General features: G+C 43.8%; 3 protein-coding genes across 4 annotated transcripts in view; 2 read left to right on the top strand and 1 right to left on the bottom strand.

Annotated features, from left to right (window-relative positions):
* Positions 1-868: 868 nt before the first annotated feature.
* LOC116840870 lies at positions 869-3,854 on the top strand. 2 transcript variants are annotated; one of them, XM_032808177.1, is made up of 3 exons: positions 890-1,667; positions 2,612-2,771; positions 2,868-3,854. In XM_032808177.1, exons 1-3 carry the CDS (start codon positions 1,490-1,492, stop codon positions 3,268-3,270), a joined length of 741 nt encoding a protein of 246 aa, XP_032664068.1. In that variant the 5' UTR covers positions 890-1,489; the 3' UTR covers positions 3,271-3,854. The 2 variants fall into 2 exon arrangements, with proteins under 2 accessions (XP_032664067.1, XP_032664068.1); XM_032808176.1 differs by having other exon boundaries at positions 869-1,667; positions 2,612-3,854.
* A 430-nt stretch (positions 3,855-4,284) lies between these two features.
* Positions 4,285-10,869, bottom strand: LOC116840867 (RIB43A-like with coiled-coils protein 2). Its single transcript, XM_032808164.1, has 7 exons — positions 9,186-10,869; positions 8,661-8,801; positions 7,175-7,338; positions 6,522-6,762; positions 5,259-5,486; positions 4,720-4,826; positions 4,285-4,641 (listed from the first exon to the last, which is right to left on the bottom strand). Exons 1-7 carry the CDS (start codon positions 9,306-9,308, stop codon positions 4,500-4,502), a joined length of 1,146 nt encoding a protein of 381 aa, XP_032664055.1. The 5' UTR covers positions 9,309-10,869; the 3' UTR covers positions 4,285-4,499.
* Positions 10,870-12,747: 1,878 nt separating this feature from the next.
* Positions 12,748-21,807, top strand: part of LOC116840864 — an 87,396-nt gene continuing 78,336 nt past the window's right edge. The window contains exon 1 of the mRNA XM_032808158.1: positions 12,748-13,926. Coding sequence (XP_032664049.1) covers positions 13,401-13,926 — 526 coding nt within the window. The 5' untranslated portion in view covers positions 12,748-13,400. The remainder of the gene's footprint in view (positions 13,927-21,807) is intronic.

Here is a 21,807-nt window from a genome sequence, read left to right as displayed (position 1 = left end):
GCGTAGCAACACGTGAATTCCGACACCCACGACGAGGACTTGGCAACGTCGCGGCGGCGCGAATTCCGCACTCGTCGGTGGAGGGTGTACCTCCTGTGCGTAGAAACGACCTGGGGAGTGTTAACCGATGTATCGGCGACGTTATCTCCGAGATGATACGTCGCGAGAGGCAGATCGAGCTACTTCCACCCGCTTCCTCGCGTGCACGTTACTTGCAAAAAGGAAATGAGAAGAAAGGAAGAGACGAAAAAGAATCTCACGGTTGCAAGAATCGCACTCGGTAACACACACATGTCTCGATTACCGATGCCAATTCACACATGTGCAGCCGATGCTGCGTTCAAGATTACCGGTTTCCAACTAGGTTCAGCTGCCCGAACTCTTCGGTTTTCGTCCGGAGGACGTGGGAGGACGCATTTTTCTACTTGCAATTATCGATTTGCCATTCAACAACCACCAGAATTCGAGCATAATCGCGTTTTATATTTGCTATAATTAATATCGCATGGCTGGAATTTACACGACACCAGATGGATGAAATTTGCACATCGATATGAATATATATGTATATATGTATGTATTAATGTATATATGTATGTATGTATTAATATACACGTCGCAGATGTCAGGTTTACCGTTACGAATCGTCGACTTTGAGACGTGTCCATCGTACATTATTCGACGGGAAGACGTCGACCTTTCGTCACTAGCGAACGGCGAGGTCGGCCAGGAAATTCGCTGGGTTTTTCGAAGATTGATTTTCAATTGAATCGAAACACCTTTCGCAGCGCATTTCTGCGCGCAAATACACGGTGTCTACATGTCTGATCTGGCGTTGCGCGGCGACGCGATTCCGCCGTCGTCTTTCGGCCCGCCGACCCGCCGCGACCGCTCGCACGCCAACTCGCGTTGGGCGCGTCTGGCAACGTCGCGGACGGCATAGATTCCGCTCCGCAACCGCAACCGCACATTTGCCGGGCCGCCATGATACCAAAGCCGTGCTGACCGTACAACGGTTTCTCCGCAGTGACGCGCAAGCCGCTGCCGACGACACGACGCGACGCGACGCGGCGCGACGGAGGTCTGGACGCAAGCTGGTGGCCGCCTGCGGATATTCCGTTGCCAATCCGGGGAGCTTTTTCACGTGCACTGATCAACGAAGACCGCCACACGGTGCGGTGGTGGTGGAGGATTTATTCGTGAATTTTAAGATCCACGCGGAGATCGACCTCCACGTGCTCCAACGGGAACTCTCGTTCGCACCTCAGCCGGAGAAGTGTTCTCCTCTCCTCGTCATCGCTCAAGACTCATTAAAACTTTCTCGAATCCGTCGACCGCGAGAATTCTCGTCGATCGCAGAGAGAATCCTAGAGACAATCCTAATTTCTTATCGCGAGAGGTGCGCTGTTTGAGTCGCCAGGGGAAAAGGTCGACCGAGGAAGACCGAGCGGGACGAGTCGAGGGAGGCGGAAAGCTCTTCGAGGACTTTATGAATATGTTCGACACGGAAAAGTTCATCGAGGAGATAGAGAGGCGGCCGGCGATTTACGACGTGAGTCGCGGCGAGTACAACGACCGTAACGCCAAGATGAACGCGTGGGACGAGGTCTGCCAGGTGATGGTACCGAATTGGGCGCGCTTGACGGACGAGGAGAGAAACGTGGAAGGTATATACAGCACGCCACCGCGATTGATCGATCCGGATTCCTCCGGCCGCGTTGCCGCCGAGCGCGGCGGAAGTCCGGAAATTTAGGGTCGGCGCGAATCGATATTTCCCACGCGACCGTCGCGACCGGATCGGTATCGGACGACCTGATAATCGCGCGAGACGTGCTCAAGCTTTTCTATATATATAGAATCAGAATTGAACATCAAAATAATTCCATTACGTATTCTCTTGATGTGAATCAGTAAAAATGTCTTTGATTGAATCAGTAAAAGAAGTACTTTTTATCCGACCGATAATCAAAGAGTGTATATATATATATATTCATTGATTTCCATTTAACTACTTCATTTTATATCTCATTTATTTTGATCAGTGGAACTTTACCGTAAAATCTACACTGAAAAAAAGATACTTGAAAATTTTAGATTTTATATTTTTTAGAAAATAGATTTTCAAGCATTCTCTTTTCTCAATGTAGCACACAAATTCGTTATATGTTGTGTCAAATCCAACTTCCTGCGTTTGTGATGATGGAATTATCTGCTTCCGTACGATTCGCATGCAACGACACTGCTGTGTTTGCAAACTCCATCAATAATAACGGTCGCCACTGTTAACTGATTCTTTTAGCGAGATTTTATTGATCGCAGTACTATGTATTTATAACATTTCAGTGAGGAATATATCGATCGTACTTGATAGTAACATTGTTTCTTCTACAAAAATTGCGAAAAGATACGCGTCGATTTCGCGACAACAATTAACATCACACAATCATCTTTACTGAGTCTCTAAATCCAAGATTATTGTTCGAAAAATGTCGATCGTTTCGTTATGATGTATCATCTCAAACATATCGCAAACAAATTCAGACTATAAGGCATCAAAAATCGTGGTTCTTGCCATGAACCTACTACTATGGACCATGATTCTTTTTTTTAGAAAAGAACCTGCGTGGTAAGTGGAGGAATATACGGGATTACTTCATGAAGGAGCTCAAGCTTCAGAAATCACAGCAGACCGGGCCCGCCGGGCGTAAACGCAAAAAGTACATGTATTTCGACCGTTTGATGTTTCTCATGCCAATGGTGGAGAACAAGAGGTATATATCGATCGCCGTCTGCACCGCGGTCGCGACTAAAAACCACTGCGATCAGTGCGGTAAACGTCGTACTATTTCGACCATATCTTCTTCCAGAGCCTCCGTCATGACGATCACTCCCTGCAAGTCGGAAGAGAGCGAGGGCGAGGTCGACAACCCCATGATCGAGGAATACGACATGCCACTTGCGCACGGCGGCGCTTCCATAGGTAGCAACAGGGAGTATCTCCAGCCGAGTACCGCGTCCTACAAAATGTGCCCGCGCTATCCGAAGCAGCTCTGCGAGACGTCCTTCGCGCCCTTGGACAACGAGATACACGACATCCTCTCGTCGCACAGCAGCCAGCGCGTCACCCTCGACGAGGACGATTACGACAAGATGTTCCTGTTGTCGTTGTTGCCGATAATCAGACAGGTGCCGGAAGAAAAGAAGCTGGACGTTAGGATACAGATGCAGCAAGTCTTGGCGATGGCCCTCCGTCCGCCGGACAATAAATAAGTTAGTGAATGAGTTGAGGAGAAAGCACGATTTTGCATGATGACTCGTTCACGCATCCTTGCGGTCCGTCCCGCTTTGACGTTTTGTCAGAGATGAGCTGTATAAGTTATTTAAATTGTCTTGCTTTCTTTCGTGAGAAGCGGAGTCAAATTTTGTGTTGCTATCAGCACAAGATCTCCCTCTCGAGCAAATTTTCGACACTATTTGGTTTATCGCACTTCAACGAAGGATCATTGCGTGAAGATTATATTAGGTGAACGTGTTTGACATAAGTTTATCATCGTATAAGCTTCAATATGATAGAAATAGCGCGACCATAATATTATGATTACGTAATCCTTCAGAGTTACACCGAAACACACCAAGCGTATGACGATAGCTTTAAGTATCTTAACATAAGACACAATTAGGAGTACTTTAAGATACGTGGCGAATGAATTTTATACTACTTATGCAACCACTTAAATTAATACACATCTGCGCCTGTGATATTAAGTTTTATTTGATAATCGAAGAAATTGAGGCATTATATGCTACATTTCTTCGCAATAAGCTGATAAAATATACGACATTATAATATCTTACCTAACCTGCGATATTCCTGCGATTACGATCCGTTTATGTCAAATGACTCGAGTTATACCTTGAAAAGAAAAAGTTTCGAAATTAGTCTGTCACGGATATCGGTGATCAGCCGTGAACTATTTGTCACAGTCTTCCGTTATATTCAAGTTATACTCGAGTTCAGATTGAACTTCTTCATGCGTGGAAACTTACCGACGCTTGATGCTTTCAGCAGCGCATGGTAACGCGCGTCGTAGTTCAACGTTATCGACCACAAGTAAAATTGCGCACTAGTCACCGTTTCTTATCAAATGCGATAAACAGATCGTGATGTTTACTCAACGTTAACAACTTACGTAATAAACTCTTGAAACTGCACGAATTCGAGATACGCTGGAAATCTAAAGAAATCAACACCAATTTTGTCAGTACGATCGATTTATTATTAATTTCACGTATTGAAACGAATTTGTGTAATGGTGTTTCGATACACCTCGCACAGCAGAGGTGTCCAAAATACATCATAGAGACATCCTAAAGATATATTTGGGGTATGTGATATCTTCAAGATATCCCTATGATATTTTTGGGACATTCCTGCTGTGTGGGACCGCTATCCGTAATTCTGGAGGAATCCATCGTGCATGTAGGAGTCGCCATTACGTTCAACGTGTACCTTTGTTAAATTGCTCATAGAACGCGGCGGTTGGCATGTTCTTGTAAACAACGCGGTTCAAGTAATCCTGACGTGACTTTTGTTGCTCGGCTAACTGCAAGTTCTCGTTCGCGATATTCCTGTTGAGTTGCCTGGGAGAATACAATCTCACATGAGAAAATTTGAAACACATGAGAAAATTATTCCACGAGAATCAAGCGAGTTCTTACGATTTCCTCTGATCCAATTCGTGCGCGTATGAGTGCGCAGTCTGAAGATGCGAAGTCATCAAACGATCCCAATCTTCGTTCATACGTTTCTCATCCTGTTTGATTCTCTGCAACAAAAAGGAGAGTTTAGGAAAAGCTTCATTAGAAAAAGAGCATTGATAATTTTACGGATTTATTTTCGATTTAATGTAATATATATTTCAGGTATATTATATTAAATCCAAAATGCTTGGTACGAAATGTCTGTCTTGGATACGCTAACAATATGCGTGCCGTCATGGACCCGCTATTCGTTATGACATCATACATGACGCTCCCGTTCTTCGTGCATAAGTGTCGTTAACGTGTGTTGTATGTCAAATATGCAAAATCTCGAGCGTAGCGAATTCTCGCGGCCACATTTGCGTTCGCATCCTCTCAACAACAATGTAGACCGGTTCCTCGCGCCTCTCACACGAGATCGTTGAGAGATGAAGCGCACGTCTTTTTTATCGCGGTACAATAAACGCAAGCCCAATTTCTTTCGACTTCACGCTAACCTGGAGCTCCTTCATCTGCTCCAACTGAGCATTCCTGAAGACCCTCAACTCGTCTTCCGTCATGCCCTTGTACCGTGATGTCAACGGTCTATGCGGACCGCGAGTGCTCTCAGCCTGCTCCCTGGCCTCGGTGAGGAAGTCCCCAGTCACGTGATTATAGATTTCCGCTTTGTTGTCCTCCTCCTCTTGAATGGCTTCGCATTGACGGCGATGCTGTTGCTCCGTGGCCTGCAATCGAACGGAGATAAATTTGCGCTTCCGCGAACCCGCAGTGCCGCGGTGACGAAGAAAAACGGCCAGGGACACGAGGAAAAGGAGTAACGAGGCTAATATCGGCTAGAGAGCATGGCGACGGAAGGAAGGAAAAATTGTCGGCACTTTGTCGCGGTTATCGGGGCAAATTATCGCGGCACTTTGCTCGATGATGTCACGAGGTTTATTCATCGACCGCGACGATCATGTAGGCGATTCTTATATCCTGCGGCGAGCTGAGAGAGAAAGAATATATATATATATATATATATATATATATATATATATATATATATATATATGCGCGCAAACTGCGTAAAAAAAAGTTGCATAGTTCGATTTGTCTCGTTGTATATTTGCAGTTGACTATAATTAAGCACTTTGCAATTATCTTTACTCTCTCGACCGTCGACGCAAAGGTCAATCGTGTCAGAGACGTTTACGACCTCCGAAAGGAACGACGTCCTTAATACCGCAGTAATGTGAATTAATATCGATTTTAATTCCGATTGTAATTCTTCGTTCTGTCGCTTTAGAATTGTACAGTTAAAAGTGATAGTCAAGCCATTACGTAGAATCTATTTAAAGCTACAAATGCTTTGGAGCGCGTAAAAGAAGATTATGATTAGTCTATATAGCATTTGGAAGCGTTTGCAACGTTAAATGGATCCATTATTGTGTGTATAAATGAGCCTACAATAATTACATCGTTAATTATTGTTATTCTCAATTATTTTTAGTATTATTATTATTTAGTGTTTTAATTATATTATTAACTATATTATTATTGCACAACTCTGTCGGTAGTGACTCTCAATTTTGACAGTTCGGCGAACCCCTAACTTCATTGTGTCTAAACCGTTTTGCAACCCACTGTACGTATGTATGAAATTGCATCTTCGAGTTGTGGGGTTTCTTCATTGTAAAAATTATAAATACAATCTCACTTCTTCTTCTTTTCCTCTTCCGTGTGTAGGTAAAAAGTATGAGAAAGGTATGTATTTTTTATACCAGGGCGCAATTAAACTTCGCCGTGGCTTCGTTCAACCTTCGTCGACACTCTTCCTCCATTCGCGCGAGCGTCGCCGCGCGCTTGTCCCTGGAGAGGATGACTTCCTGATAGGCTTCCTCGATCTCCCGCTGCAGCTTTCCAGCCGCTTCGCGCTCCTCTTTCTGCCTGTGGATCCACCAACGCATCTGCTGTTTCTGCGCCTTCAGCCGCTCGTGTAGATTGGGATCCTCGCCCTCGAACCTACGCAGCCGTTAATATTTCACCGTTCCACCTCGCTACAATGTTACGCTCATTATCATTGCGCCAGGGTGAGCAGGTTGCCGGTTAAATTATTATCCTCGTCGGGATTTTTTGCGACGTTAGGCACGTTAGTACCAAGAGGAGAAGAGAAGAGAAGACACACTGCGCGTAGCAATCGCGGATTAGAGACCGCAGAAGCGAGTCGTTCTCACGGTAAGCTTTCAAATATCATAATAGTTTCAATAAAAATGAAGAACGAGTGGTTTGCGAGTACAAGGAAAGAAGAATGCGACGCGCTCGGCGAGCGTTCCGCGCGCGTTTCTATCTTCTCGGGAGCTCGGAGATAAACCATTCCGGTACTCTCCTCGCCGATCGCTCTTTATTGACAGTATTAATCGGACTATTTACGCACTTCTGAGCAGACGCTGGTCCCAAGCTCGGGTCATCGTCATCCACTCGCGGTGGGAGCGATTTCCTCAGCGCTTCGGGGTCGTACAGGTCGTAATCTCGACGGTCCTCGGCTTTCTGATATTCACGCCGGTACGATTCGATCTTCTTGTGTATTCTGCGCCTGTCCTGTGAAAACGAAGAATCCTGTATCCTGTTCGATCGGCACAAAACAGTATGGTTAGCCTACACGTAAATCCAATTGTGCCATTCAGATTCAATGCACTGAGAGAAAAATGTATGATATTTGGAACTATAATGGTTTAGTAAAAAGATTATAGTTAGGAATATCTTTTTTATAGTAAATGTCACCATAATGTTTGTAATATTTACAATATAAGCATAAAATAACTGACTCATGTAAAACTTTTACCAAGAATTATAATTATTTGAAAAAAAATGGTAAGGTAGCAAAATAGCAAGGTAGTAAATATTAAATGGTAAGAGAAATTAACTATTTTATGTAGTCAATAGAATTGGAATATTTGGAAAATATGGGTACATGTAACTATATTCCCAAAGCGTGCTTTACGATACACATAGAGTAATCAGATGGTGACTATAAATGTGTGTTCATTCTGCTATATCTTCGTGTTTAGATGAACTATAAATATATGTTTGAGGCCACAACGAACTACAAAATATATAGTGCGATTATAGTTATTCCAACTATTTTTTTCTTTCAGTGGTACAGTATAGAACAATTAATTATGTGATTGTTGCAGATAGGATCCCGATATTTATATAAAATATGTTTATCTAGGTGTTGACTATGAACGCTTTGGAGCGCTGACTGAAAGATGAATATTGATCTCTACGATTTTTCAAAGCATTTGAAGCAGTGAATACTACTTAGAGTTAATTTTATTAATAATATTTTAATTTAATTTAATTATATTTACTTTCTTAATAAAAAAAATCGTTATATATTGTATAATATTTTTCAAAGAAACGTACAAAACCGTCAAAATACCTATCAGAAATCAAGACCCAATAGTATCCAATTCGGCCCGATTTATTGTCAAATATAAGCCGGTCTGATCTACATTCACTTTGATCAAATAAGACTCGATCAGATCTTTCTTGTCTTGACAAGAAACTGATCTGGGCCAGGGTCGGGTCTGACTTTGCCAAAGCCAATACAGACCGGACCAGGTTGTATTGGATAGTGAATCACGTAGTGGGTCAACTACATTGATATAGTTATGCAAAATGTAGTAACTATATTGATGTACGAAAGTGATTGTGTCTTATCAATTATACACATTAGTATTACGCGAAGATAACTAAGGTGATAGCAACTATGCCGCTCACAATTATATTTCTGATTATGTGCACCATATCGTTTGTTTGCGCTCTTATCGCGACACGCGGCACGTGACTCCGAAAATCGCCAGCTGCACCGTGCGGACATTCCCGCGTAATTAACGGCATTGACGGCATTCGATTACCTCCTCTTGCCGCCTCTCCAGATCCGCGGCGAGCTGGCTGCTGCGAACGAGCGCTTCGTTCAATTGACATTCTTCCGCCTGTTCCCACTCGCGTTGCCGCCTCTTTTCCTCGACTTGCTTATCCAAGAATGCCTTGTCTATCTGCAAATGTCAGGGAAACAATCGCGCGAATAGTTACATATTGGAGCGGCCGACTTCTCAGATGTGTTAGATCAGTACCGTCATGCTCCGTTAAACAACGTCTGCGGTATTTCGACCTTGTATCACGACGGAGCGACAAAATAAAGCCAACTCGGAAACAAATCGACTCCACAGTTGATTCTGAAGTAATTGAATAAACTTGCACAATTGAGCAAACTCGTGTTACATTTCAATAACTAGAGTTAAATTTCAATAACTAGAGACTCTGCTTGAAATCAAAATAAATCCAATCGAAGCTAGGAAGTGTGCGCAAAATGTAAGTGAAGTGACAAGTAATCGCGATGGAGAGTCAGGGACGAATTTCAATCGGAATTCGATTCTCACTCCGATCTTCCTGACGCGAGGATCGAAGATACGCGGTTTCCTCGCTTCCTCCAGTCGTCGTTTACGTTCTATGGACGCGGCGATCTTGAGATCTTCCGGCGTGGCGTGTTGAAATTTCAGCATCGCGGATATCTTTCGCGTGGAGTCCGGGAAGCGCGACTTATCTCGTTATTGTGGCCAGGTTATGTACACGACGCGAACAGCAAGAATATATCCAGATTTTTCGGGCGTATCGAACTTAAGGTTTTGCAGTCCACACTGCTCGTTACCATGGAGAGTTTGCTCGTTGTGGATATGGGATATCGCGTGCAAGCGCAGTAGATTCGTTCGTGCGACACCATTCGTGATTCGCTTCAACCGCAAGTCTATCAGCTCGCAATTCCGCTTAGTTCACGCGCGTTTAAACAGCGCGATCAATTGCACGGTCGCGCACACGACAATCTCACGCGCTCGATAACTTATTGGTTATATTGTAATTATAAAAATTACTGACTCGTGTCTAATAAAAGAGAGCTATTTCCGATATTCACCACGAGAGAGCTTGCCAATAGGACAGAACACGCAAACGGGAGACGTTAATCGTTTAATCAATATCAGCTGCTGCAATAATGCAGCTCGAGATCGATTCGAAGACGGTAGCAGGTCCGCGATGATACGACACGTTACGACAATTTCCAATTCCCATCTGTCGTACTTAAAGAAGCGTAACGTCAGACTTCGTTTGGCCTAAGTGGCGGAAAATAGACGTCGGCCTTTGCAAGTATCGCGCATGCGTATTCGCCTTTCCTTTTAGTTTTTCCTCGTCATTGTGATCTTTATATCTCTGTTGGGAGAAAATCTTTTATATCCATCAATTTATTTTAATTTGTCCAATCTTATCTCATCTGTGTGTTCAAGGATGACAATATATTAGCAGTTTTATAGCTGGTTTTTGTCGTATCTGTTGTATATATTATTATTTTTATTTATATCATCAAAACATATTGTGAGATTTGTGAGGCAGGCCGATATGTTAATAATGACTAGAGAAGGAGTTGTAAAAAATAATAAACAACAATTTCGCGGTACTTATGTTACGTGAGATTTCTCGCGCGCCGGAAGTGCATAAAACACACTTTACGGCTTCCGAAAAAGATACTTCGTCATCAGCGAGTCACGAGTCAAAGTTTCACTTCCGCATCATAATGCTGCATCAAACTTAAAGAACCACAGTGGAAAATCTCAGTGTGTAACGTTACACAAGCTACTGTTATGAGTTTTAATTTAATCTTTGCCTATCGCACATATTCCATCTGAATAAGTTACGCAATTAAAACGTTACTTATTGAATAAAGGTTACATGCCTCGGAATATTGACATAATCGAAGATTAAATAATTCTTCAAGTGGAGGAAAAAGCAGTGAATAACAGATTGTAATCAACTCCACAATTGATTCTAAAGTAATTAAATAAATTCGCACTTGAGTAAACTTGCGCTGTAAGTTAAATTTCAACAGCGAGACTCAGCTTAACATCAAAATAAATCCAATCAAAAAAATAAGAAACGCGTGCAAATTGTATTGTGACGTCAAGGTACAAGGGTATTTTTTGATAAAAATTAACAAATATATTTCCGATCAAAGTACCGATGAATTTTATCCAATGAGAAATATCGGTTTATAATTTTTTCATCGGTTTTTCTGATGAAATGCTATTATGATTGGAAATATTCGATTAAATTTAGTCGGATATCCTGATTGAATATAAAAATTCATCGTTATTTTGATCGGAAACATCCGTTTGTTAATTTTTTAGCGGAATATTCTTTTCAGTGAAATCTGCTATGTTTCTAGCGAAATTTATTATATTCCTTAACGAGACTTTATTGACAGTCTATTTCTGGACTACTAAAAATACAGTAAAATTGAAAAGAATTGATACGAAAAAGAACTATAATATTCTCTTCGTGTACACTGAGAGAAATTATCCGATAAAAAATTAACGAACGGATATTTCTGAACAAATTCCGATCAATTTTTATATCCAAATAGGAAATCCGATTAAATTTAATCGGATATTTTCGATCATAATGGCATTTCATCAGATAAAACGATGTAAAAATTTTGAACTGATATTTCTCATCAAATGTCTTCGGAAACAAAAATTCGTCGATATTTTGATCGGAAATATCTGTTTGTTAATTTTTTATCGGATTATTTCTCTCAGTCTAGGACAATAGCCTGTACAATATTGCATCTCGAAATTCTTTGTTGGACCTTCGCAAGTTCAACGGAATTTGCAGGATTAATGAAGAAGCAGAATAATTGTCTCGGAGTGTTTGCAATTCCCCCTTGACTCGATTTATTAATTCCTCCGCTGCGGGCGGACGGCTCTTTCGAGTCGCCTTTTACACGCGATAATTACGACTTTTACGATCAATACAGCGTGATTTTGATGTTGACGTTCGCGCGAGCTTTCCCGAGACGTTTGACTTCGACCACGTGATAATCTATTCGTCGGAAAAACGCGCGTTGCTCGATAATTATTCAGCTGTTAAAGAGACATTCGTCGCGGGTGTGTCACGTGGAGAGCAGCTGTCGATGGTATAAACATGTGTACCGCGTCATTATCTGTTGATTTCGTGAAAGTATACGCGCGCTGCGTCGCTGCGATACAATTTGTCGTCGTATTATTGCGGCGACGTGTACGATAACAAGAATGGCATAAAGTAAGTGTCGATTAAATATTTTAAATGAGTTAATCGTATCGCGCTTTTCCTCTGATAAAACACCGATTCGCAGAAGACTCCTGAACCTAGAGTCACATAACTCACAAGGTCGAGATTCAAAGATACGACCTGACTGATTGGACGCGACCGTTATTCGTTCAACGAAAACAACGATGTTTAAATGATGTCGTCTTTATTTTGATTAGTTGACCACTCTACGCGAGAAACGAAAAGGAAAATCAATTCGCGAAAGCCATTAAATTACGACGGAGTCTATAACGGAAACGTTTAAATTGCATCTCTCTCTTCTCTCCCCCCCTCCCCATCCCTCTTCTTCTCTTTCTCTCTCACACATAATGCTAGTCTCTCTCTTTTTCCCTTTCGTTGAAAAAAGAAAAAAAAATTAATGATAAAAAGATATCGATCACTCGGTCGCGTCGCATTGCAACATCGCGTCGTGAAAACGGCGTTGTAATCTGAATTGCATGACCACGCGATGCGACCGATCATTAAAATTCGATCTGAATAGACATCGGGTTTACGTGACTTCCGAAGTATCGCCATGTTCGCGGCTAGAGAGTGCATCTCCGCGGGGTCTCCCACGAGTTATCGGCGCTGCGGTCACCTCCTTCACCTCCACCTCCGCCGTCAACGCCGCCGTCTCCGCCGCGTGCTCCAAAAACTATCGTTGACAAACAGACTCGGTGCCTGATAAGGAGTCATCTCTCTCGCGCGGATTCTCGCGCAATTTGCGCCGTAAGTCCCGCGATATCGTCCAACGCGCGTTCGTCCCAGAGAAGATGCGCCTGCAGCATGGCGAGACTCTCAGGCGCCTGCGTGGCCGGGTGACGTCATTGGTGAACCGGGCAGCTCGTCGTCCACCAGACATTCAGTCTCGCCTCGGCACTCGAGGAGATTGTGTTGCGTGTTTCTGCACACACTGCTCCACTGTCATCGGCCAGCGCGGAAGCTGACGCCACTCACACGATCCAAGCGAATCGATCCAGAAGAAGTTGTCGTGGACGATAACTGCGGAGGCACCCGAGAAGATCGTTCCAGGGAAGAAGAGCGTGCGGCACCGTAGGACCGGTCGTTCACCTGACAGACGCGACCACCGATATCCTTACGCAAGGCTCGGCACGGATAATTCAGGTATCGGACGGGAAAACGGTGCGCGCGGGCCGCTGTGAGCGGTCGAGGAAGAAAGTTCTTCGGCGAGGGAAATTATTTTCCTCGTTCCACCAGGTCGGGAAAGTTGCCGTGATATCGTGAGCGCGAGCCAGGAGACAGGAGCCGCGTACAAACACGTGCGATCGAGCGGACGGACCGTCGACGTGGCGGTCCACCCACCCCGTGCGTTTCATAGGGATGCGCCGAACGGAATAGGCGATCCTCGAGGGGTTTCAGCCGGGTCTCACCCGGAAGTTCCATGTGACCGCTGCACCGTAGTGCGTCGCGCGATACTGACTTTACTATGTACTATCTGTTGCGATTGATACTATGAGAGGATGAGCTGCTCGGTGAAGATCTCTTGCGGCAAGAGCTGGAGCGGCTCGCAGCGCAGGATCAACTCCCTGGCGGAGGAGACGACGACGACGACGACGACGACCACGACGACGGCGGCGGCTACGTGTCCTTCGAATGCCACCGCCGCCTCCGCCGCTGCCAATTGCTGCTCCGGCCTGCAAGCCACCCAGCCGACGACGAGCGCGGCATCGAGCTCGACGACTACCACCACGACAAACACCATCACCACCACCACCACCACCACCATTACCGTAGCATTCAACAACCCTGTGACCGCCACCGTCGCCACCAACGCCGCTGCCGCCGCCGCCGCTGCTGCTGCTGCTGCTGTCAATGTTACCAGCACCAATGTCTTTGCGGCCGGTAATCAGAGGGTCGTGCCACCACGCCCCGTCAAGCCGATCGCCGCGAAAAAAGGGGAGGACACGACCAAGTTACTGAAGTACATCGACGATAACGTCATCGGCAAGAACGGCACGTTCTTCGGGCCATTCGGCCGCAGGAAAGGTCAGTGATCAATATAGTAGTCGGACCTTGTCACACCACCACCACCCCTATACGCCGCGCGCCTCTCCGCATGGCGGCCGTACAAAGAAACGGAGCAGTCATTCGTGGCTCATCGGGTCCGTTAGGTCGATGTAGTTTGAATATATTCATCGTTTCGCATCATATCGCTGTCTCGTTATTCGTCGAGGTGAGGCTCGCCGCCTTTCTAGCGATTAGTCGCGCAGTTGAGATAGAAAGAGAGAGGGAGAGAAAAAGACAGAGAGAATGAGATGATTAATGCTCCAGAGATCACTCGATGAAATTCTATACGACTATTCAAGATTGAAAAGATAATCCATTGGATTTTTTCCATGCTCCAGAACGTGATACGCCGCCGTGCGTAGAGTTTTATCGCGGAAAATTATGTCAGCAGCTGAATCTATCTTGACTTTCGGCTGCAGGTGTTCACGTTTATTTCACTATTATGTCCACGCACACACACTCGCTCCCATGTGAAATTAAGACTCGAAGCCTTGACTCAAAGCAAATGACAATTTGCTGCACGATAATTTTCTTCGGTGCTCAACACATCTCGTTGAGAGACACCGCTCCGCACTAATATATCATCGCGTATCGCAACGTTCGCAGAGCTTATTTATAACATTGTTGCATTGGTTTTTCGCTTTAGTCTTGATGCAGGACGTATGTCATGTTCGTGAGTCATAGCCCGTCACGGTTTTATTGAGAGCGATACGATTTGCCCGATGATTTCGCACGAATTTACGGAAAGATCTGCTCGAAGCGCGATCGATAGTGACGAGCGATTTGTCTGTCGAGTTATCGCGGCGTGAACTTTCGCGATTGGGATGCCTTCCAAGTGCCGTATACCTTCCGTAATTCGATACTACCTCGTAGTAGCACAGCAGCAACACCGAAACCCCTGCCGTGTTCCGAAGTATCCTCAATTAAGAGTATAAAGCCGTACACTTTTAGGCTTTGATCGAAGACGCCCGGCAATATTGATCTCGTCAATCGCTGCTCCGAATTTCGTCAGTGATTTGCGTGCGCGCGCAAGTCGAATTGAACGCGGCCTCGATAACGTCTCGATTCTATCGATCCCCAGCGACGATCGATCGCGCCTCATCGAAATTTTCTCTACGTCGTCTCGTTAACAAGGTCATTTATGTGCCTCTTTCTTTTCCGCGCGCTCGTACGAATACGATCGAGCATCGAGAACATTATAGACAGCCATATTTCCAACAAAGCGGAATTAATAATGCACCAGGAGGAAACGTTTTCTGGCTCTATTTCCGTAGCCAGCGCGACATCGCCACGACGGTACGGCACCGTGAACGAACCAACTGATGCATCGTTCTGCAATTCATTCAAATCGCAGAATCATTCCTCCCTCGCGAACCTCGCTCTGAGAGCCGCGCTCTCTCTCTCTCTCTCTCTCTCCCGTTGGCTCAGCTATTTATCTTGTTTATCAAACGCGGGAAGACGCCGTTCGTCTCGCATACGGGGTTCTTAGCGGCGGTTTCGCGGGTGGTTACCACTCAAGTGTCATTGTCCGAGGATCACCCCGAAGGCCACGTGCTGCCTCGCGAACTCTTGGCCGCCGCGATCAATAAAGCGCGCGCGTGAAAAGTGTCCGCGGGGACCTTGAACGCTTGAGGCAGGAGAGGTCGACATCGGGAGAGACTCGCGAAGAGTTGCGGAAGGCGTCGCGACCGGGACGCAGGATTATTTGGAGTACGATTCGCGGTGTGTTTGGATGGTTCCTTCGGCCGCGCTCATAAATATCGAGCTGACGTCATGCATCGTTCGACGCGCGATGGCGACCTTAACTCTCTTTCGCGCTTATAGGTTAGGATGGCTCTCTAACGGAACAGCCGTGGCGGACACGTCGCGTTAGATTTCTTACATTGCAGCTTGACGATTGCTTCACTGCTTAATGAAATGAAAGCCCGTCTTGGTCTCGAGAGATAAAGTAAAATTCCCGGACACGCGCCTAATTCAGAACACACTTATTGTTTTGATTTTTATGTGCGAATACAATAACTTTCAACATGAAATATATGTTCAATATACGTGTATATATTTTTTGTGTGGAAAATTTAAATATATTTGCATTTAAAAACTAAAACAATAAGACTAAAACAATAAGACATTATTTAAAGACATTATTAAAGACATTATTTAAAGACATTATTTAAATGTATTTAAAGACTAAAACAACAAGACTAAAAGACTAAAACAATAAAACCCGTAAAGTAACGGTCTTAATTATGGATTAAATTGGAGTAACCTTCAATCATTTACACAAATTTATTGATAGAATATTAAACTGTTGATATCAATATAACCAACTAACATCATAGTTCCAAAAAATTATTGTATTTTAAATTAACTTATTTTAAATTATTTTAAATTATAAAAAATAATTGGACGTAAGTCCTCTAATGATGGGTCAGTAATTATTATGCGCCAATATTATGTTATAATAGGTTATACGATACCTATAATTCTATATTATATTATATTAATAACTTTTATTATTTTATATTATTTTAATAACGTCTATATTTTAATATTAATATTTTAATTAATACTTTTATATTTCAAAATTTATTTTATATTCTATACTCTATATAGACTAAAATAATATAATTGATATATTAAAAATTAATATTTATAATAATAGAATAGTGATACACATAGCACAACTTATTGGCAGTTTAATAATATATAATTTTAAAAAGCTAATATTTTAAATCTTTTTTTTTAAATATTAAGAATGCTTGTGAATGTAATTTTGAAATATAAAATTGCAAAAGAACTAAAAAATATAAAGATTTTTTTCGTTTTTGTTATAATGTGCATAACTTTTTTAATACATTAATAAACCAAGTTTGGAAGTCGATCCATAATTGCTACTGTTACCTGAAATGTCTAAAAGACATCTTGAAGACATCTGAAACATGTTTTAAACATCTTTACAATATTTCTGAGAGATATTTTAGATATTTCCGCTGTTTGGAAAATGTTTAAAATTAGACACATGTCCGGGTATTTGGTATTTTTATCTTACACACTGGGGACTGCGGGGCCTCACACGGACTTTCGCAATCTCTATTTCGCGCGATTCATCGTCAGCAATTTTTATCTGTAGGTATCGACGAACACCTCTCGTCGCGATCAAATATTCCTCGAAGACGATAGGCCCCGGTGTAACTCGACGCGCGGGAGAACGCGGCCGTGAAACCTCGACTTTCCTGCGGTATACCTGCGGTGGCGACCGGCCCGTGTATGCCGCGTTGTGTACGGAACGACGCTTTATGACCTCCTACGCGCGGTTCGTGACCTTCGCCTGGGCGCGTGTTGGTCGAATAAATTGCTAAAACTGTCGCGCGCGTTTACGCCGCCATCCTATTTAGCGAATGGACGCGCGTGCTCGCTCGCTTGTAGCTTTAACGCGATCACACTCGCTAATTCGATTTACGTACCGATGGCACGCTGCTTTTTGTTCGAACGTCAAAGCCGCTTAATGGCTTATTCGTATAACGGAGCACTGAACGCAGCGCTGTTTATACGTCGCGGTAAACATGGAAAGGGAGCGCACATCGGTATGCACTGTATGCGCAGAAATGTCGACCTCTTGCGGGGACGAAGGCAAATTCCATCGATATGTTCGGAAATGCTGAATTCAGCGGACGATGTTTCTCTTTTCTTTTTGTTTTATCGCGACTGCTCGAGAGATATCTCGCGAGACACGGGCCGATAATGTCGATACATCCGAAGCTATTGGACGCGATCCATTAGACGCTACATATACTTTGAAGCGTTCGAAAGAAAATGATTGATCCATATGGCACTTTAAAGCATTTGTAGCGTCTAATGGATCGCAGCCGTTGGCACGTGACACTTGCGCCGCCACGCGCGTATGGATGCTCATTTTTGCGCGGGTATTTCGCGAATGCACTCGCGAATACACGGCTGCGTAACGTCTCTTGCGAGATCGAGAGTTACGGCCTCCACCGACGAGGCGAAGGGGGAAGCGCGCCGGTAAAAACGCGATCGTATCGCGATCGTGCGCGATAACGCACGCGACGGTATCGTCATCATCGTCATCGTCATTGTCCCGAGAGCGTGGCGCGCGCAGATAAAGCGCTGATAAATATTGTTTTCTCGCCGCGACGAATGGGTTGGGTAGGCGGCCTTCACCGAAAAAACAGGTTCGCCGCGCTCGTGATTCACGGGCGACGGCGACGGCGGGGCCCCCGTCCGGGTGGGAGAAGTGACGGAAATCTGCATGAAATTTACGGGGCCCTGATTCGTCCGCCCCTCCCGTGCGAGACACGCTGGACTAGAATTCGCTCTATTCCGAGCGCGAGTCCCAAAGCCGCGCGATTAATCTTCGACCGCCACCTCGTTGACGTAATTGTTGCGTTTATCGCGATTTATTCACGCGGCGATGTAACGTTTCCGTTGAATCTAAGCAAACGTGACACGAGACGCAGCCGGCGAGATGCCTCGATCGATTTTATCAATTGCGAAGCGGTATCCTCAGAGCTCGCATATCTCGTCCAGGCAACGAGCGAATTTGTTTCTTTCAAACGACGAAAGAAATGGCGCGCCCAGATGTTCGTGACGGTCCGTTGTCTTCCGATAGGTTGATCTCGGTCTGACATGTCTCGAGGTCACTGGAAGATGCTATCCTGTTAGGCCACTATTTCGTACAGGCCCACGGTCACGTGACGCCCCTGGAGAAATAAGGATGATCACATCACCGACGTGGAATGAATAGTCTATCCCGGCCTTCCGGCGGCATTCTTGCCGGCCTGCCAAAGGCGCGCCAAGTCGAATCGATACTTTAGATTAATTAAGAAACCGGAGCACCATGGTGCGTTTATTCAATTAGTCGAATGTTTGTCGAGCTCGCTTAGGCCTGCGAGTGTCAGAGGTGGCGGCTGATTACGGCAGCGGAATCATTAACAGGCTACGTTCCTCGTGAGGTCTCTATAAAATTTTCTACCAAATGAACATTGATCGTTATATGTTAGACGACGCTGATAAGATTGTCATGAAAACAAGATAGTTAATATTGACTCATTCGAGTTGAAGTCGATTTGGATCGCGAGCAAAAGAGAGAAAGAGAGACAAAGAGAGAGGGAGAGAGGGGGAGATTAAACGAGTGTTTCTACAACGAAACGCGTAAACAACGTTTGCACCTGGCGGATTCGTCTCTGTAAAGCGGCAAGTAATGCAAAGTCGAGCGTTCTTCGCATCACGTAACTACAAACAGGAGTATCAACTATTCCAAAGCGATAAGGAGAAGCTATTATCAGGACGCGCTTATCGGCTGACTGCATTAGAAAATGTAACTCACGAAAGGGGAAATGAGCGATTCCACTGTTCGCTCGTTCGCTCCTTCGCTTGGAAAGTTCATTGGAAATCGGCAATATAAAATAATACGCGATCGTGTAGAAAAAACAACTAGGATCTGATACGTGTCCATTGAAAGAATCCAAAGCGCATTCCACAAGTCGATACAAAACGACTGATGAATTCGTTCAATTCGCGTTGCGACATCGAGTATCCTCTTCTCCGTGGAGAGGCTCTCTCTCACCCCGCTCTCACTGTGTCGATTTATCCGTCGGCTTGTTCGACACGACACACTGAAAAAGTCCTTTGGTTGTAAGAACAGAAGCACGTTTGCTGTTTGATGATCGCTGGGGAAGCAGATCGAACAGATACTGTTGCGAAAAATATTTCTCATCATTTGTCATTTTAACAAACGTACGTTGCCTGTGATACAAATCACATTTGTTCTCGTCTATTTAGGTTAGATTAATTGTGTCTCCACTACGGAGCTGTTGCTCAGAGCGGCAAATCGAAAGTAACAAATCATTCGTTCCCATTACGGGCTCATTTGCTGTCTCATACCAAACTATTTGTTGCGGGTATTGATATTTTGTTAAGGTAGTACATGCACAAAATGAATTATCCAATTCGTTGAAATTTACACTATATATACATTTAAATATTATCTAATTATTGGTGCAATTAGAAATAGATTGATTATGCGAAAGCTGAGATAACAAAAGTCAAAGTTAACACTTTTAACGTGTATCGCATTACGAAAATGACTCCCGATGAAATATTCCTAATTCTGGTGATCAAACTACATCCAAGAGTTTTATGAAAAACTACAATAATATTCAAGACTAATGGATATAATCAAAAATATCAAAATTTTATATCTAAATGTCCAAATTTAATATTATTGTAAATACAAAAAGTTAAGGCGTGAAGTGTGACAATAGCGTATGTGTTAGTATGCGTTCGTTGGGACGCGTCACTGTTATGTGTGTGTGTAGTAGGGACAGTTTCAGTCAAAATTAATTGGTTGCACACGTAACTAGAGAGGAACTTTTTCCATAGACATAATATATCTAGCATTCATAATATATCAAGCATTGAGGAATGGAGATAAGAGGCACGTAGAAAAGGATGCATTGCGTTTTGAGACCCTACGTTCTCTCTCATTCGCGCATCTCTGTAACAGAATCTCTCTTACACATACACTCAACACATGCGCGAATAAGAGAGAACGCAGGGTCTCAAAACGCAATGCATCCTTTTCTGCGTGCTCTTACCTCCCCCCACTCTTCAAATAAAGGCAAACGCTCGGTCTACTCTCTTAAAATGAATCAGTGAAACATTACTGAAAACAGTGAATATATACTGATTCGCAGTTATAAGTATTGCATTGAAAGTGCTCAGTGCTATACTTATAACTGATACCAGTGACTATTCACTGATTCACTTTAAGAGAGTAGATATATTATGTCTATGACTTTTTCTTTCTACTGTAGGACTGAACTTTTTGATAGTACTGTCGCGCTAGTACTACCTTGAGTTAGCGAAACTTTTTCTCTCAATGCGCGAGACAGAGAGTACGATTCATTTGAGGCTGCAAACATTTTGAAGCGCGCAGAGGACTATTATGATTGGTTTATACAACGCTTCGAAGCATTTGTAGCTTCAAGTAGGTCCTGATAGTTCCAGGCCGCGACATTCGCTGCATTTAAGCGATAACGCCGGGTAGTATCGCATCGTGAGCGATAAACGGCGATCATGGTTCGTTAATTATGGCGACGCGCGTGTCTACCTGGACGTCCACTGTTTACGTGTCCTCCTTGTCGTCGGTTTTCGCCAATTTCGTCCCGAAATGCGCGATAATGTGCTCCCCGGGCGACGATAATGACGCTTTTGACCTAGTTACTTATCCCGCACTCATATCCAGCCCGGCTGACCCAGTTTCCTCCCGCTTATCCCGACATAATACCGGATTCCGCATCACTAGCGGCGGATTAAAAATACTCTTGCCTCGGCATAACATGCCTTTCGCACGCGGAAGTCGTAAAATGTTTACTCGGCCGCGGCCGGTCTCGATGAATCTCCCGCGGCAAGAGAAGTCATTGCCACGAAATGACGAAAAAAACGCGAAGAGGTTTCATAAAAACTCGCGGGAATCTCGCGGGAGAAAAATCAGAAACGCGAGGAAACGCGAAAGTTGAGAGAGTGACAAGGGAAAATTGATCACACAGCGGAATATCCGGTTCATGTGCGATATTATATGATATATACAATCAACAGACAACTCAACGATAAAGTAAAATTAAGCTCGGAGATATGTACAAATTAATAACCGTTGCTGATAGCGACCTATATCGGATCCTGATCTGGAAAAATAACTTATTAATAACTTAGCGTATTTGTATTGATGGTTAACAGATACACACATAGACATATATATATGTATATTGAGGTGCGTGATCCGCGATATCGATATATATATATATATATATATATATATATATATATATATATATATAT

The sequence above is a fragment of the Odontomachus brunneus genome, unplaced genomic scaffold (assembly GCF_010583005.1).
Source record: "Odontomachus brunneus isolate Ranch 3 - 2012 unplaced genomic scaffold, Obru_v1 Obru_scaffold_012, whole genome shotgun sequence".
Lineage (NCBI taxonomy): Eukaryota > Metazoa > Arthropoda > Insecta > Hymenoptera > Formicidae > Odontomachus > Odontomachus brunneus.
Note: the sequence above shows the minus strand (reverse complement) of the source record. Positions and strands in the feature narration are given on the sequence as shown.